The sequence below is a fragment of the Scylla paramamosain genome, chromosome 12 (assembly GCF_035594125.1).
Source record: "Scylla paramamosain isolate STU-SP2022 chromosome 12, ASM3559412v1, whole genome shotgun sequence".
Taxonomy (NCBI): domain Eukaryota; kingdom Metazoa; phylum Arthropoda; class Malacostraca; order Decapoda; family Portunidae; genus Scylla; species Scylla paramamosain.
In genome coordinates, this window is record NC_087162.1 from 17,680,448 (window position 1) to 17,700,794 (window position 20,347).

At 37.3% G+C, this 20,347-nt stretch overlaps 1 protein-coding gene across 5 annotated transcripts in view; it reads right to left on the reverse strand.

The window, feature by feature from the left end:
• The window catches only part of LOC135105792 (zinc finger protein PLAG1-like), a 38,312-nt gene that overhangs the window by 8,137 nt on the left and 9,828 nt on the right, over positions 1-20,347 (reverse strand). The window contains exon 1 of one of the 5 annotated variants that reach the window (XM_064014323.1): positions 10,908-11,109. The exons of the other annotated variants lie outside the window; for them this stretch is intronic. Coding sequence (XP_063870393.1) covers positions 10,908-10,985 — 78 coding nt within the window. The 5' untranslated portion in view covers positions 10,986-11,109. Of the gene's footprint in view, positions 1-10,907; positions 11,110-20,347 lie in introns of those variants that run through there. 5 annotated transcript variants of the gene reach the window in all.

Here is a 20,347-nt window from a genome sequence, read left to right on the forward strand (position 1 = left end):
AGGTGGGGAGGAAAGAAATATTAGCAATCCAAAGCACAAGAGGTACATGAAAAGATGTTTATTGTGTTTACACACTCATGTTTGCCTTTCCACTCCCTTTGTGAGCAGTTGCATTCAAAAGTGCATAGTGACAAACATTACTATGGGTTTACAGTACCATAATGTATACACTTTAATGCACATCTATGTAGTCTAGTCCTACATCTTTCCATTAGACTTTTCATGCTAACTGCTCTTTTGATCTTGCTAACAGCATGCTTCCCAAGACTTTCTTCTTTGTCTCACTCCTATTCTGTCCATCTCTCTAATGCAGGAGTTAACCAGTATTCTCAATCATTCATCCCATTCTCTGGTAAACTCTGAAACTCCCTGCCTGCTTCTGTATTTCCACCTTCCTATGACTTGAATTCCTTGAAGAGGGAGGTTTCAAGACACTTATCCTTCAATTTTTGACTACCACTTTGGACCCTATTTAGGGACTGGCATCTCAGTGGGCTTTTTTTTTTTTTTATTGGATTTCTGTTGCCCTTAGCCAGTGCCCCTCCTACATAAAAATACATATTGTTTGCCTTGGAGATGTTGGTTTGAGTTTCGTGCAAATAAATAAATAAATAGTAACCTATAATTTCATTTATTTATTGCTAATATAGCTGAAGAAATTCACACATGATCTTTTAGCACATTCAGTGTTTCAGCACCTGCCTAGTCCCGTACGTGCTACAACACTTTTACTGTATATATAAAGATACTTGTTTCTAAAAACTCTCCTAAGAAATTATCAGATCAAAAGGCTGCATTCATTCCTGTATGCTCTAGCCTTTTAATCTTCTTTCGTCCTTTCCTCTACCATATCTATCATACTCATATGTATATACTCTCTTATTCACCTTACAGAAAAAGAAAGAAGTACTGAATATAAGTTTGCAGGTATTTAACTATCTGTCTATGATGTATTATATACTCATGTTTATATACAGTGAAATCTCGGTTACTGAACGTCTCCCTTTCCAAACAACTCGGTTTTTTAACAAAAATTTGAACTCACAATTCCTTTGGTTGCTGTACCATGATTTGGTTTTTGAACATACTTGATTTCAAATACTACAAGATGTAGCAAAAGCTGCCATTTATTACTAATTTATAGTTATAGTTTCTATAAATATTTCCTTCGTTCTTACGTATTTGGAGGAGAGCCACAGAGGGTAAGACAGTAACTCAATCTTTGAAATACAGTAAAATCCCTCTCATCCGGCATTTGAGTATCCAGCAGCTTCAAGTATCCGGCACATTTTTTCCCGAGCCTTAAAATCAATAAAAAATCAATGTGTACTCATAAAATCGATTAAAATTCCCGCGTGAGGCATACTTTGTCCCCTTGCCACCAGAGCGCACTGCTTCGCACCACCCGCGGCCCACTGCACTGTGTTTACTCAGTGACTCAGTTCCGCGTGTGCATTGTTTATTGCCTGACGCCTTCATCATGCCTAAAGTTGTAGAAAAGAGGAAGCGTGTTGTGCTTACACTTAAGCAGCTGATCAGATCAGCTGCTGATTAAGATCAGCTGATCTTTGTTATGGTAAGATGCGTGAGTGTAGGGTGGTGATTGTAGACATAATTTCACTTCTATTCAAGTATCCGGCAATATTCAAGTATCCGGCATGTCTGCGGTCCCATTGATGCCGGATAAGAGGGATTTTACTGTAGGTTAAATGTGATCCCATTAAAGAAGTTAAAGAACCTCAATCTAAACAAACATGGTTTGGCACTCAGGAGTAATCCTGAGTCCCCTGTGGCTCTCTCTATGACTCACAATGCCATCATTACAGCACAACTGCATTTTCCCAGTAGCTTTTCCCAGCAGGAAGATGTCTAAGTATTATGATCACCTTCATTTTGGCAGTTAGTGGGTTGCTCCTCTCTGCTCCACTCTGTAAGGCTTCCCTTACTTGATTGGTGACAAAGAGAATGCCTGCATGGTCTAAACAATATCTTTTGATTAGTTCTGTGTCACTAAGTTCATTTAAGACATCCTTTCTAGATAAAAAATTTCTAAGCTGGAGATGTTGTGGAGAAGCCATCTTAGCAGTGAAAGCATTGGTCATTACCTGCTATGACATGATGGACCGGTGTTTGACAACGGATTAACCTATTTTACATTGATTCCTATGGCAGAAAGTAGTTTTGGTTTTCAAGCACTTTGGATTTCAAACTGAATTCAGAAATGAATTAAGTTCGAAAACCAAGCAGCAAACCAAATTCGTGCAAAGTGTTTCATGTCTGAAAGAGAGAGTGCTTACTTAGCACAATGTTAATTCGCTGTGATTGGTATCTCTGATGTCTTAGCAACACTATCCATGCAAGCAGACACAGTTAGTTGCCTGCTTTCCTCCATTAGTGCAAATGCTATCACATCATCCCTTGCTAATCTGGCCATTTTTTCCTGTGTTTTCGTGAATAATGACCTTTGCTGTATCTCTGATGTCTTAGCAACACTATCCATGCAAGCAGACACAGTTAGTTGCCTGCTTTCCTCCATTAGTGCAAATGCTATCACATCATCCCTTGCTAATCTGACCATTTTTTCCTGTGTTTTCGTGAATAATGACCTTTGCTGTATTTTTCCTGATGGCCAGAAGAGTAACAAGTAGAGAGGATACAGTAGCAGTGATATCATTGCACAAATCTGGCAAGTCCGTGAAGAATATTTCTGCCCAGACTGGCTTCAGTGTCCATGTGTCAGAAACTCATTAAGAATTTTCTTGATGAAGGTAGGAAGGACCTGCCAATCCCTTGTTCCAGGTCTGGTAAGCCAAGATTAATTAAATTAATTCAAGGACCCAGAAACTTATTGGAAGGCAAGTATCCGCCAATCCCCACCAGACAGCACATGAATTAAAGGGAAAAAAACCTGCGGCTGTTTGATAAGGTCTCTGTGAGAACCATGCAGCGTGTCTCCAAGATAGGCTACAGTTTTGCAGTTATCATGCCAGGAAGAAACTCCCTCCCTTCACAGCTGCCCAGGAAAAAAAAAAGATTTTCCATAGAAATATCAAGAATGGTATCTGGAGACGTGGAGGAAAGTACTGTGGTCTGATAAGATAACATTTTCAGTCACAGGAAGCAGTTGGGGAAGAGTGTATTGCAAGCCTGACTCTGACCCCCATGCAGTATGATACACAGAGAAGACAGGTGAAGCGCCCAGCACTGCTGATGGTATGGGGATGTCTCAACTATTACGATGTTGGTGAACTTAATATCCTGGCGAATGATAAAATGAACCAAAATAATTATCTGGAAATTTTGTGTGACTATCTGCCAAATCATTCGAGGATACACAGGCAGGCATTTTCATGCAGAACGGTGCACCATATCATACCAGCAAATCAGTGGTGCAGTGGCTGCAGAACTGTGAAGTTAAGCACATTAAAGAGTGGCTAGGCAATAATCCTGACTTTAACCCCACTGAGAACTTGTGGGCATTGATAAAATGTCTCCTTTGAAACACTGACACATCATCTTTTCCCAAGTTGGAGGCTACCATCAGGGATATTTGGATTTCTTTTCCAGCCCAGTAACTCCAGAACCTTGTAGACTACATCCCCAAGAGGCTAAAGGACAGCATCAAGCACTAGGGTAACACTACTAGAGTTGAGTGATAGTTTGTTTATTCATTTATAACCATGACAAACAAGCTCATGAACTGATCTTGTGCACAGGGTGTGTGTGTGTGTGTGTGTGTGTGTATATATGTGTGTGTGTGTGTGTATGTATATATATATATATATATATATATATATATATATATATATATATATATATATATATATATATATATATATATATATATACCCACACACACACACACACACACAGTGGAACCTTGGTTACTGAATGCCTCCCTTTTGGAACAAATCGGTTTTCAAACAAAACTTTGAACTCATTATTGCTTTGGTTGTGGTACCATAATTTGGTTCTATAACAAAGTTACTTGATTTCAAATACTAAAAGACATAGCAAAAGCTGTCGTTTATTACTAATTTAGTTTCTATAAATATTTACTTCATTTATATAAATTTGGAGGAGAGGCGTCGTTTATTACTAATTTAGTTTCTATAAATATTTACTTCATTTATACATATTTGGAGGAGAGGCACAGAGTGTTAGACAGTAATTCAATCTTTGAAATAAGGTAAATGCAATCCCATTAAAAAGTCTCGATGTAAGCAAACAGTTTTCCATGTTCAGGAATTATTCTGAGCCACTTGTGGGTCTCTTGATGATTCCCAACAACATCACTACTGCACAACTACATTTTTCCAGCAGCTTTTCCCAGCAGCAAGATGCCTAAGTGTTACAATCACCTTCATTTTGGTGGTAAGTGGGTTGCTCCTTTCTGTGTCCTGTAACGCTTTCCTCACTAGATCAGTGACAAAGAGAATACCTGCATGGTCTAAACAGTATCTCCTGATGAGTTCTGTGTCACTAAGTTCATTCAATACATCCTTTCTGGATAAATAATTTGCGAGCTGGAGATGTTGTGAAGCAGCCACCTTGGTTGTGGGAGGATCTGTCATAAGCCACTAAGACAGGGTAGACTAGTATCTGGGAACAGATTAGTCGATTTTACATTGATTCCTATAGGGAACATAGTTTTGGTTTTTTAACATTTTGGATTTCTGATACAATTCAGAAATGAAGTTTCAGAACAGAGGTTCCACTGAATATATATATATATATATATATATATATATATATATATATATATATATATATATATATATATATATATATATATATATATATATATATATATATACACATACAATATATATATATGTATATATATGTATATATATATATATATATATATATATATATATATATATATATATATATATATATATATATATATATATATATATATATATATATATATATATATATATATATATATATATATATATATATATATATATATATATATATATATATATATATATGAACCTTTAATAACAATACAGTTGTGCTTTCAGTTTTGGCATTCACAGGCAGTAATAATTATTTTATTTATTTATTTTTTTTGAGGGAGGGTTATTGATTATGCTTTTTTTGACTTTGCATGACTGAAACTGATACCTTCATCCAGTGGTAGATGGTAGTGGGGCACTGGGAGGCACTTGCCCCTCCCCCCACTTTTAGGTCTATGCACCCTTAGGTTACCCCCTGCTCATTTCAGGGTGGTGTCCCCTTTTAATAATTAGACAAATTGCTAACATACTGATAAAAAGCAATTAAGTGTTAAAAAATTCATACTCATGAATGGGTCTATAATAACATGATGAAAAAAAAATAAAATGCATGTAAGGTAACAGACATTTAGCTGACATTTAATATATGATTAATGTACACATAGCATGGTTATTGTTTAATTATAATCCTAAGTTGAAACTATGGTCCAAATGTTTGTATTTTGCCAGTGAATAATGATGCATGAGATCAAGTCTGCTACCCATATGAGCACAACAGTTGTGGCAGAATTTTATGTGAGATCTTTGTTGATTTATCTTCCTTATACTGTAAATCTTATATGATCATCAATATATGGTATAAGTTATAGTATTACTAGTGCTCAATAAGTTAGAAGTTCCTAATTTAGCATCATGGCTATAATGAACAGTTGATTCCATGCATGTGTGTGAGTAGTGGGTACAGAACCTGGTTAAGTGGGATTCTGAGTATGTTTAGGACTAGAATATAATTATGCTTTTAACACTATGACAAGTATATGGATTTGTGAATGATAAAATGAGTGTACAACTCACCAAAATGAGGATGTACTGTGGGTAATGGGCTACTGTTTGACTGCCAAAAAAGAGGAGAGATGCTCCTTTTCTTCACCACAATGATAGAAAGTTCTCCTGATAAACATAAAATGCTAATTGATTGTCATTAAACAAAAAAATGGTTTGCTCTTTCATAAATACATTTCTTTCCTTTAACCCAAGCAGATTAGATTTTATCTGTTTATTTTGGTATTCTGGAACTTCAAGCTAATTGCTGACTGTTATTTTCTTCTTCCAATTATGCGATCTAACAGGTCAGATACATGAAATATCCTGCTGGATACCGAATGCCAGATAACAATCACTATCCGGCCACCTATCCAGCCAGACAGACTATTCAATGCACCCCCAACTGCTACACACGTTGGGTTTTCCTTAGGACTATTTTCAAAATCTACTGAGATAATTAGTTTAGCTTCCTTTTTTTTTTTCATTTTTACAATGCAGAATCCTTGTTAAACTATCATTAATATCATGAAAACACTCTTGAAAATCCATAATGATTTCCACTATGCAGAGCCTGTTAGAGGCTGCTGAGGTGAGACGCTAGTCATGGACACATCACATCAAATTCAAGTTTTGCACTAATGGTAGTTTATTCCATTCACCATTTTCTATAACATTTTATCCTTTTTATGACAATGATACAGTTTCATGACAAATGATATTACTGGCACACAGTCTCCAGTATTAATTGAAATGGATGAACAATGCACCACTATACACAATGGTACTCAGAAATACTGATACACCAATAAGATGCCAATCATTTTGTGTCATGCTTAATCTTAAATTTCATACAAAAAGCATTCATCTTTTTCTACAGTAAATATGATGACCTTTATTTACCTAAAATGACTTCAACACAAATGACTTCAACACTGTGAGGCCTCTGTTATGCATGTAGCATTGAATTTCCAACATGCTCAGCTGATGAGATTCTAGAAATACAAGACAGGGTAGCCCATGAGTTTAGACACATCAGGTACATAAAAAATGAATGAATGAATAAATAAATAGATAAAAAAAAAATAATTAATTAAATTAGATTAAACTAAATTAAATAAAAAAGAACAAGAAATAAATAAAGTAAATGTGATCTCCAGCAAGCGCTGCTGATTGGTGGCGAGCATGTCCAGCACAAGTAAATCAAGAGTCTTCACAAGAGTTGGTGCGTAACAACTTTTCCATGGAGCTCTTGAAACACCTTTGCCAAAGACTACTATCTACAAACAACACCTTTACTAAATATTATCACTGTGCTTTCTCTTTAGGATGCCTCAAAGCAATCTAGTTCTGTAATCATGCACGTACACAGATGTTTTGACTTTTGACAAGAAATCTCAAAATAACGCAGTTCATTATTTTTTAAAGAAAGTATTAATAATTTTATTGTGACTGAAAACTGATGAACCTTGAATATGCTTGTAGTAAAATACGTACGACAAAAGTACATCTTATCTATTATCCATCATTACTAATAGTAACCAAATTACTTTTTCTGTCTTCATACACCTCATATTTTATATATATATATATATATATATATATATATATATATATATATATATATATATATATATATATATACACACACGCACACACAGGCACAGACACATAAAATACTATGGTGTTCCCCAATTTACCTGTGCCCCTGTTTCTGCACCCCTTGTTCTGCCATTGTCTCCATCACATGCAGTTTTGAGGACCCTGATTATTCCCAAATTTAAATTTCACCAATACTTAAGTATTCAGAACATTCAAAGTACTCTAAAGCATATTTTCCAAAATTTAGTTTTATAAGCACATCTTGAAGTTAACACATATTATCATCCTTACGTGAGATACAATAATTCAATAATGCCCACAATGGAAATCTTCACATCATCAAGTTCTTTTAAAGAGACCTAAAGACAAAGTAATGTACACAACATCCCAGCCGAAATTAATATTTTCATTCTAATATCCTCCTCCTACCATTATACTGTAGCATGAGAGAGAGGAAAATGTCAGAATGGACCCTGCAATCGTAAAACAATCCACCCAACTGAAATGATCTATGGACCTCCTGCGAGTCATGTCAGATTAGGGAATGCATGTATATTGTTTACATTTTTACTAAATAACTTTCATTAAATCATTTGTCTTAAATGGAGGCTTTAATTTCATTATGTTGGTTGTAGAGCAAATACATCAACAAACATTTTTACAGTTTACCAGTTGCTAAGTGTGCATCTATGCCATCTTCCTGGCACGGCAAAATTAGCAAAAATTAGACAAAACAAAACTGTACTTTTAGTACATTTACATTTACTTTGGAGTTTATATTAGTATTTTGCTATGTAGTCCTTTTCAATAGGGACTTTACCTAGCCTGTACTTCAAGGAGGCCCACCATTTGGTTAAGTAGGTTGGGTGCACCACATCTACAAGAACTCTACTATGGGATCCACAGAGGCACGGCATATCTTGTTCATGAGGTTTCTCACAGACGCTGTATGCAAACTATGTTGGACCTGATGCAATTTTCCTTACTAACTTAAATGGATGATCAGGTTACTAACACAAACACCTAAAGATTAGCTCAAAGTTACAAGTCAGAAGAGGTTATTGTTGCTGCTGCACAGAGAAATACAATGACTGGTGAGGAATTTTTTGATATGAAAATATATCCACAAATGGAAAGATTTGAGAGAACACTTTTGTCCTGGTTTGTTTACTGGCTGGCAACTGTCAGGTAACAAAAGTATGCACCATCTCCCAACTCTGTTCTTTCTCCCTACCAAAAAACTACACGAAACAGCCTAAGTGATAATAAAATGTGGCAAGCATTCTTAAACAGTAAACAATCTGAATGCAAGTATGATTCCAGGTATTTATTACATGGTTTAAGCCCAGAGTTTACTAGGCAGTCTAACACATTCACAATAATGTCTCTGACCTACCTTGATACAAGCTCTGATTTTATGGGCAAGAGTAGTCAAGAGAGAGAGAGAGAGAGAGAGAGAGAGAGAGAGAGAGAGAGAGAGAGAGAGAGAGAGAGAGAGAGAGAGAGAGAGAGAGAGAGAGAGAGAGAGAGAGAGAGAGAGAGAGAGAGAGAGAATCTAAGGATTCTTCAGAAATTTAGGATATAGTTCCTGAGCATTTCCAAAAAGAACTGTCTGTTCAGAGTTTAATCTTTTTTCTTTCAGGAAATCCTGGTTGATCCCACCTTTGTTGCTACTAAATACATCACAGACCATGACACTGATGAGATTTTTCAATTAAGTCATTAGAACAGGTTCTGTCTTTGTTTTTGTTCATTCTATTAGTGATATCATTAGGTTCTGTCTTTGTTTTTGTTCATTCTATTAGTGATATAATTAGGTTCTGTCTTTGTTTTTGTTCATTCTATTAGTGATATCATTAGGTTCTGTCTTTGTTTTTATTCATTCTATATTTTCATTTTATTTTATATTTCCCAATGTGTCAAGGAATCAGCCAAAAGAAGTGGAAAATCTTTTTTTCTTAAAATAGGCTATTCATAATGGGCAGGGACAAGTTGACTTATTGACATCTCAAAAGCATTTTTCTGCCTCACTCATGTCCATAGCAACACTGACCAGTATTAATTATCAGTGTCAGTATTCATTATGTTGTTGGTGACACATGACCAGCTCTTTCCCCAGACTGAAATACATTTTGTGGTATTTGTAGTGGAGTGCAAGGCAGGCAAGTCACAGTGATATCATTCAATCACAGATTTTCACATGTTGGGCCTGAATGGTGTTAATACAGCAAAACACATTAATTTGAAAATGTGAAACTTCTAGGATGTCATACAAAAAAAATTGTCAAGGGAGGCAATGAGGAATTGTCTTTTCACAACCACAATGATAACATCCCCACTGCTTGTCTTAAGCTGCCATGCTATAACAGTCAGATTAGAGTTCAACTTCCTTTGTAGAGGAGCTAGAAGCCATGGGGTAAAGACAAAGGGATACCATAACAATGGTTGCAAAAAGACATTTCCTCATTGCCTCCCTTGACAAATTTTCATATGAGATTCTGGAAGTTTCATGTTTTTAAATTCATGTTATTTGCTACATTGACACCATTCAAGCTGACATGTGAAAACCTATGATTGAATGATATCAATGTGACCTGTCTGCCTTGAACTCATCACTACAAGAACAGAACATAACATGTTTCACCCCAAGGACAGACCTGATCACACATCACCAAAGACACAAAGAACAATGACAATAATAACCTGCTTAATATTGGTCATTGTTGCTATGGGCATGAGTAAGGAGAGATGCATTTGAGATGCCAATAAGTCAATTTGTCCCAGCATACTTTTTATGCTTGCTGAGAAGCCTCAAGTTAAATGTGCTTCCCGAGTGCCATATGCTGCCAAGACGCAAGATTGGTGTTTGTTGATTGCATTCTAACAGCTCATGGTGAAATGACTGTAAGGCATTGGCAAACAGCAGAATGCAGATGAATAACCTTCCATTCATCTAGATTTCCAAAATGCACTGTCAAGTGCACATTGCTATCTGCCTCTTAGCTGGCTAAGAGAGGAGAATGAACATGACTGCCAGGCACATGAGTTTCAGTTGACATTTTCCTATGGCAGGGAATAAAACTTTACACAGAAACATACATATAATTTTCTCTTACACATCATGATATGAGGCTTTCTACTGCAGGCACTTAAATCTTATTGAAAACACATTCCAAAAGCCTTCCATCACTTTTCATTCTTAAAAGCCACAACAATCTGAGAATCAGTTCATTTCACAGTTGTAAAAATTTTACTAGTGTCCCACTAGCTCTGAAGACATAGATATTTGAGCTTAAGTACCTTATGTGGTAGCTAAACTTCCCTACTGCACTGAAATAAACAGTTAGACAATTCAGTCTTCTAATGGTATTATATAATACAGAAAGATCTGAATTCTAAACTAGGACTATAAAAATAATGAGCAGAAGGAAGATGAGGCCTAGCTGTGCAGATAAGATGCATCATAGTGGCCTAAAGCCAATTCAATAGATGGAAGTGATGAGCATCTTTACCTACTTGCAAGAAAAAGGTGAGGGACTGATCGCAGAGGCGTTCATGTCCTGCAGAGGATGGCCTTAGCGAATTAAGCACCATAGTAACTTGCACTTCCTCTGCATTAGTGCTGCTGAGTAAGGAAGTCTTGCAATAGAAGCATGAGCATCATTGCCTCTCAGAGCCACACTGCCAATCTTGCCCATGGGGGTGGCTTTTTATTTTTTACTGCAACAGTGAGGCGAGGCCACTTTATGTGATTTATCATTCAGAGAATAATACTGTAATAGTATGTGAAATTCATTACATACATGCATTTTTCTAATAATTCTGTGTTTGAATATCATCTATGTAGCAATATGGCCTCATAACCAAAGAAAAGCAAGATAATAAAAAATTCTTGACAGAGTCAATGATTCAAAATGCAATATGATGATATTCAATCATAGAAAATTGTGATACAAGGAGCAAGTTCCAGATAAACTGTTTTCATACTACTTAAGACAGCTTCACTGAAGAACTGTTAACCATATAATACTTTTAACATATAGATGCATGAGGCCATAGGTCCATACATTCCTGAAACCACCGTTTCCCTTTTATGAATGTGATTAATCTGTTCTTCTGGTGCAACACCATGTTCCCTTATTATTTGGAAAAGCTATCATGGATCACTTATGAATGAAAAGTAGAACAAACATGAATATAATCAACAGCATATATTGTTGAATAGATACACTCAACACTATTCCAGACAAATTATTTGAAGTGAACAAGTGAAGCATTAGTGTGTTGCTAAAAGTAAACATTTATACATCAAAAAGATTCCAATAGCTGGATGAAAAATTTGAGCTAGCAGTAACTCAGATTTAGACTATAGGTGGCATATCATATAAGGACAGTAAGTTTTTTATATCATGTGTTTCTAATATATGAATTTGATTATATGCATCATCCTTAAAAGTAAATTATAAGAATTACATGTATAGAGTATGGCAATTCTTTAATGTATACAGTGATGCAGCTCATACATTGGCACCCCTCACATCAACCACTTACAGCACCTTCTTGTTAGCCATGACCTTACTTTTATCTTTGTCTACATATTGTACACTTGCGTTCATTAATTAACCATAAACAATGATTTTTGTGTTTCTTTTCTCATGTCTACATTCACAATGGCAAGCAAGTACTAAACTAAGGAAAGAATGAACTGCTGTTTCCAGTAAATAAACATCAAGTGCAGAAATGTAAACACAGTGACACTTAAACATCTGATGCACACTGTGTATAACACATAATTGTGCAAATATATTACACTTCTTATCAATGACTTGAGTAGGTTTCTTGTTTCCCCAATGTTTATGTCTCTCATGCTTTGCTTCTTCATGCTCAAGTTGTCTTTCACTTCTTTAGTCTGTGAGCTCTTTCCTTCCTCTAATGTTCCAGGGTTAATTGGGATATCAAGGCTACATGGGCAACAAAATCATTAATAACATCACTGATGATATCATACTGAGACATCTTGAAATGACAAACCTTTGAAGCAGACTGACAATGATGACACTGGCTTAAGATAGTAAAAATGTGATGATGGACTCCATGAATGTAGAGCGCTTACTGTGACCAGACTGTGATGTCACAGGACTAATCAAACCTCAATGGTTCATGTTTTGAGCAGCAAAAATACATTTTTCAAGTGCGGAGTTACTAAACCTGTCCTACATATTCATTTAGTCAAAAATATAGGTACCAATAGTAGGTTTTTAGTAAGAGACCCATATTTTATACAACCATAAAAGGTGAAGCCTGAGATAATTTTTCCTATATACCTTAAATAATTTTGTTCCCTGGGATGTGCTACAGATTATTTTTGGTCTCTTGTATAATAAGCATCCAATACCAAAAAAACGTGCACACACAAGAAGGCAAAGTTATTGGCCTTCTGCTACACACACACACACACACACACACACACACAAAGGAGGGCAGGAATGTCACCCTTTAGCTCCTGCCTGGCTGCAACTTCTCTTATATTCTATTCCTATTCTCTGCTAAGCAAACAAGAACTACAGCATAAAAGAAGACAGAAACATATGGTCTCCACCTGGTATGGGATCCAAACCTATGTCTTCTCAGCTATGAGTCAAGTCCACTAATCTTTGCACCACCAAGCTGTGTACTTTTCTTAGAAGTTATATGGGTTAGGATGGCACTTTTATCTTTTTAAACAGTCATTACTAATAATGTCTGGCATCTCTCTCTCTCTCTCTCTCTCTCTCTCTCTCTCTCTCTCTCTCTCTCTCTCTCTCTCTCTCTCTCTCTCTCTCTCTCTCTCTCTCTTTCTCTATTTACAGACCTCACTGACATGCCCCTCAAAACAGTTCTATATACAGAATCTATCTATATACCAGGCTGACAATCCCAAATGGGGTGAGACAGTCAAGGCACCACACATTCACACTCTTGGCCCCATTGGCCCTGTGAAAAGAGATAATTTCATGGCCCCCCATACTACAGCCCAGGAGAACAGGCCCAGCACAGCTGGCCACACACATCCAAAGCAAGGCCTGACAGCTTACAATGGTTTAGCCCTGCCCCTTCATAATGAGATTGTTCCATACCCTGCACCTACTCCAATTTTAAGACTATAGCAGATGCAGGGTACTTCCTATGTAATCCTCTGCATCCTAACAGGGTCCATATGCCAATGGTCTCAGCCAAATGGCATATGGAACCAGTTAGGGTGTGAGGCACTCTGTAGGAAGTAAAGGTATATGAAACAAAAGTATCTATGTACTGTACATAGCACACTGTCTCATCATTGGAAGAGAATCACACAAGAGGATTCTTGGTATCCTCACTCCATCTAAGTTGCCTTTTACAAACACAAAGAGAATGCATTGGGAGTATTCTAACCCAGCAGCAATGTGTGCAGCCACACCATGTCTCTGACTTCATGGAAAGTCTATCACATGAATATAATACAGCAATTCTCAAACTGTGGATAGCAACCAAGGTAAATTTTGATGGGTTACAGGGGCATACAAAAATGTCTGATACTTTCAATGCATTTCACTGAACTGAAATTGCAGTTTTCATATTTTTCATTGCCAGGTGGCTGTCTCATACCCTCACTAGTGATGCCACTACTGTGTCTTCCCACAGAGATCCGCATTTTTTCTATCTTGGCTTGGGTGTGTGTGTGTGTGTGTGTGTTATTCATCCATGGTTGTCTGCTGGTGTGTGTGTGTGTGTGTGTGTTGGACAAACAACAATTAACCTTTATATCCATCTTAAATGTTATATATGTTTGATTATTTTCCTTATAATGATGTTCATTTCTTGGCATTCAAGTAAAAAATTACTTATGTAAAGCTTGTTCATCCTCACTTCCTTCAGACCCCACCTAGTGGTGGATCAGACAGGAACCATTCCTGTATCAAACACATATATTGGACCGCTGGATCCCCATATCACATGCTAAAGCCTCAGCTAGTTAGTCAGTTACTGATTTCTTGTATTTAGTTATTTGTCCTTTATCCCATTAGCTTGTCACCACATTTCAGACTTTTCCAGTGATTTATTACAAGCAATCCTGTTCGCTAAATGTTTTGGACCAATGATAACAAAAGATAAAATGGAAAACTTGGATGAACAGAAAGACAACAATATAACTACTTAGTCTTCACACAGCTACAAGTTTACAACAAAGCTAGAGTTCCAATGCTTGGGAAAACATAGCTGCCATTTAGTGGCTGGTACAACTTCATGAATGGTGTGCTCTTATTATGTGTTTTGGTTATATGTTATGAACACCAGCATTTGTCAAAAAGCCCCCAAATATCTGACATCCTATTAAAATGCCCCATGACACTCAAAGAACAGTTCTAAATGTTAAGACATAGACTGTAGAGCAACTGTACATCTAAGCCAAAAAAGCACGTCCAGCCATGACCAGAGTTGTCAAAACAAAGCAGATATTGCCAAGGGAGAGTAAGGAGGAGTAAGGTAAAGGAACAACACCATTACAAATTTTCCAGGTTCAATATTTACTTATATAATTGTATATAAATAGATATGCATATATGTGCTATGTAGACATAAGGACCTCAGTAGTCAAGCATCCCATGCATTTTGACCACACAATTTCATATCCCATAGCACTATCTAATGCTTACAGTAATTCTCATATTATAATAAAGCCAAACATGTCCCACCTGTGTGTACCCATATATCACACAGAGCTTTTGTTGGCAATTATGCTGTGATGCAGGTAAGAGTCATGGCTGGCATCATGGCTTCCCAATCATATCTCTCTAGGTCATTGGCTCTCAATCTATTTGGCACCACATCCCTTGTTAAACACTGTGTGCATGACATCCCTTTACCAAAGTCAAAGAATTTTTCAAGGACTTCATATGTAACAATATGTAATATTAATAATAATAATATGTAATATTAATAGTAAGATTTAAAAATCCCCAAAAAAAGGTTCCAGTACCTGTCATAATTATTCTACTGTGTTGAAACCTCCACAGGTGCACTGGACTTCCTATGGAGGACCCTATACCCTAACTGGGTCCATATGCCAGGGCTATGCCAAGTGTGACCATACCCCCTCCCAGGGATTTACAAAACTGCATAATTTTCATCCACTCACCACTGTCACTCTCCATTCATCTCTATCATGCACATGCTTGGCATAAAAAAAAAAATAAATAAATAAATAAAATAAAAAAATACATCAAAATTTAGTTCTATATCATATTGATAAATATGGATATGTACATATCCATAAAAAATGTAAAAGTAGTCAAACCTGACCAATTCATTTCCTGTCCAGTTCACGTTAACACAGACTTTCTCCAACCAGACCAACCTGTGTCAGCATGACCTAAACAAATGTTATGATCTTCATTAAGTGTTAAAATCTTTCTAGATCTAACTCCTCTTGTGACTTCAAGCACTTAGCCAAAAATATCTCCAGTAACTTTGCTTCTTCATCTTTCTCTCCTATATATTAACCTGATGGCACCACTGCCATCTCATCTATTTCTAAAGCTGAACTCTTTGCTAAAACCTTTGCTAATAACTTTACCTTGGATGATTCAGGGCTTGTTCCTTCCTCTCCTCCACTGTCTGACTACTTCATGCAACCCATTAAAATCCTACGCAGTGATGTTTTCCATGTCCTTGCTGGCCTAAACCCTCGAAAAGCTCATGGACCTGATGGGGTCCCTCCTATTGTTCTCCAAAACTATGCCTCTGTGCTTGCACCTTGCCAAGTCAAACTCTTTTGACTCTGTCTATCAATATCTACCTTTCCTTCTTGATGGAAGTTTGCCTACATTCAACCTATTCCGAAAAAGCTTGACCATTCTAATCCCTCAAACTACTGTCCTATTGCTTTAATTTCCTGCCTCTCTAAAGTTTTGAATCTATTCTTAACAGGAAGATTCTGAAACATCTGTCACTTCTCAACCTTTTATCTGATTGCCAGTCCTAGATTCTGTCAAGGCCACTCTACAGGTGATCTTTTGACTTTCCTTACTGAGTCTTGGTCATTCTATTTTGGGGATTTTGGTGAAACTTTTACAGTTGCCTAGACATATCAAGAACTTTTGATAGAGTCTGGTACAAAGCTTTGATTTCCAAACTACCCTCCTACGGTTTCTATCCTTCTCTCTGTAACTTCATCTCGTTTCCTTTCTGGCCGTTTTATTTCTGCTGTGGTAGACAGCCACTGTTCTCCTAAATCTATTAACAGTGGTATTCCTCAGGGTTCTGTCCTGTCAAATACTCTCTTCCTATCATTCATCAATGATCTTCTAAACCATCCACTCCTAAGGTGATGATACCAACCAGCACTTTCACATGTCTTTTTATAGACGCCCAACCCCTCAAGAAGTAAATAATTCTCACAGGGAAGCCACAGAACGCCTGACTTCTGATCTCTCCAAAATTTCTGACTGAGTTGTCTCTGCCAGTTTTTCTCACCCCCCCCACTTCCCCCCCAGCTGCTAACTCTATACAGTGGGCTTATCTGTCCATGTATGGAGTATGGTTCACATGTATGGGGGGTTCCACTCATATTGCTCTTTTAAACAGGGTGAAATCAAAAGCTTTTCATCTTATCAACTCCTTTTCTCTAACTGACTGTCTTCAGCCTCTCTCTCATTGCTGCAATGTTGCATTTCTTGCTATATTCTACTGCTATTTTCATGCCAACTGCTCTACTGATCTTGTTAACTGCATGCCTCCCCTCATCTTGCAACCAAGCTGCACAAGACTTTCTTCTTTCTCTCAACATCATTCTATCTACCTCTCTAATGCAAGAGTTAACCAGTATTCTCAATTATTCATCCCTTTCTCTGGTAAACTCTGGAACTCCCCACCTACTTTCATATTTCCACCTTCATATGATTTGAACTCTTTCAAGAGGGAGGTATCAAGACACTTGCTCTATAATTTCTGACTACCACTTTCAACTCTGTTTGGGGACCAGCACCTCAGGCCTGTAGGAGTACATAGATACACCATTAGAAGTTCGAGGTAGGTTCCAGTAATGTGGTTTACACCTCGTTGGGTACTGCCACGGTCTCGGTCATTCGGCTGACTGGACGCCTACCTAAAACACCACACACTCACGCCTGCAATGGTTTTCCTTTATTGTGATTTAAGCACCACCTGGAGTTTGGGTAAGCACTTTGTATTATGATAGTATTGTGATTATGATGTATTGTGATTATGATATATTTATTTAGTATTAACTTTGATGAACATGTATGTGATTACAGTTAAAAGTATTTGGGTGATCTTGTTAAGTACTTATTGTGAATGTACCTTGTTGGTGATATTTGATAGAAACATGATTTTCTATGGAGTTGGATTAGTATAACATTTCCAGACCATGTTTATATTATAACTTGTGATGTGTCCGCTAAATTCGTGTAGGATTTCGTATTCACTTAATTGGTTGTTGGCAGGCCTCTGTTGTATACTTGCTGTGACCGTGTCTGAGGAATCTAACTGCGCCTGTGAACAGCGCCCGCAAATAAAGTCACGGCACCTGTATGGAAGTTTCCGTATCGATCCCTGCTCTACAAGTGGTGACCCCGGAGTGACCAGACGTAACGTGATCATCGTGGAGCAGGGACGGCCTACGGACTGTGGTGATTGGTGGCAGACTATAACTACACAGTGACTATATGCTGGTCATCCAGGTACTTCATTATTTTACTTTTGTCCTGTTTGGAATCTATGCCCTTGGAACTATGCCGAACCAGGACGAGGGTTCGCTACTTACATCTAATGCGTCACAGGATAGTGTTTCTTCCGTGACCGCAGGTGTTGCTGTCAAACCACCACCCTTTGATGAGACTTCAGTAACACGCTGGTTTACAATAATTGAATCACAGTTTGTTCTTGCCAAGATCACTGTTTCAAGTACTAAATTTCACCATATATTATCAAATTTGCCACTTAGAGTAATCAATCAATTGAGTGATGAAGTCATCAATTCTTCAGACTATGGTGAATTAAAGCAATCTTTGATATCTCTTTTCACCAGGTCAAAACCTGAACTTTTTGACTCTCTTGTTAATCAAAATAACATAATGTGTGACAGACCTTCCACATATTTGAGAGAGTTGCGTAAAATAGCTGCTCAACTAGGGGTGGATGATTCCTTTATAAAGTTAAAATTTTTGAAAGCATTACCTAGTAGCATCAGACCTCTCCTAGTGACATATAAGGAGAGCTCTACACTAGAGGAACTGGCTCGTGTAGCTGAGACATCATTGGCCTATGGTTCAAGTAATGCGAGTGTAAACAACAGCGCTAATGTTTCTATGGCGGAAGGTGGACAAGGGTCCAGGCCTGCGAGCCAGAACAGAGATAATGGTAATAGAGGCCCAAATTTCACTTCAGCTTGTCAGGATAATGTATTTTCTAGAACTTGTGTTCCTATTGGAATACGCGCCTTTCATGAAGGTCAGCATCCTCAGGTGTACAGGTACCATCTGTATTATGGTAACAGGGCAAAATCATGTAAACGATGGTGTATACTTTCTTCTACAGCTTCTAATATTTTGCCAGATTCTCGCCCTAATTCTCGTTCTTCTTCCCCCGCTCGCGTATTCCACCAAGCGGGAAACTGGTAGGGCAGTCTGTAGAAATATCAGTTGCGACCGTCATACTGCCACTTAGAGTAAGTGCCACAATCGGTTGCAAGAATTACCAATTTTTGATAGATACTGGTTCATCACTTTCGCTGCTTCCTAATGAATCAGAACTTACTCCATTCCTCAGGCCAACTGCTGTTACTCTTACTAATGCTTCAGGTAAACCCATATGATGTTATGGTGAAGTCGATGTAGACCTTGGGATACGATGTATTAGGCGTTCTTTCCCTTGGTCTTTTGTCATTGCTGACATTATACATCCAATTTTGGGAACCGATTTTCTTGCAGCTAACTCACTAATGGTAGACTGTAAAAACCAGTTGCTAATAGACTCCTCTACCCAATGTAAGATTCCTCTTGAAGTTTCTTATTCTCCTATTTCTTCATATTTGGTTAATTATAATGGGGTAGACTCAAAAGCTGCTGAACTCCTTTCTCAGTTTCTGGTTCTCACTTCACCTTTGCAGTTGTCAGCTACTACACCTCCTGTGGAAACTATACACCATCGTATTGATACAGGTGACTCACCTCCTATACATTTCAAAGCAAGACCTTTGACAGATGAGAAGCTCAAAGCGGCTAAAGATGAATTTCAGTTTTTGCTTAATGCCGGAATCATTCGGCGCTCTAACGCTCCTCGGGCGTCTCCTCTGCACCTCGTGCCTAAGAAGGAGTCCGGTGCTTGGAGACCTTGTGGTGACTATCGCAGACTCAATAACATAACTGTGAATGATAAATATCCCATACCACATTTGCACTGTCTCACCATGTCACTTAAGGGTAAGACCATATTTTCAAAGATCGATTTACAGCGTGCATACTTACAGATCCCTGTGGCCAAAGATGATGTACCTAAGACTGCAGTATGCACACCGTTTGGTCTGTTTGAATTTTTGTATATGCCCTTTGGTCTAAAAAACGCAGGTTCCACTTTTCAGCGCTTCATTGACACCATATTGGTTAATGTTAAGAACACTTTCACCTACTTGGATGACATCTTAGTAGCTTAGTAGTAGTAATATTCTTTTTAATTATATTTTTGTTACTCTTGACCAATCCCCTTCCTACATGAAAAAAGAAAAAAAAAATTCAAACCTTTTGCTTCACTCTAGATTACTTTTGTTTATTTAAATAGATTTACATATAAATGAGAAATAAACAGAAAAATCAATAAAACCCCCCAAAAAAATAAAACCTCCAAAAAAAAAATTTTTAAATAAAACTCCCAAAAAATCCCAGTGGGTTGAAAAAAAATAAATAAACAAAATAAATAAATAA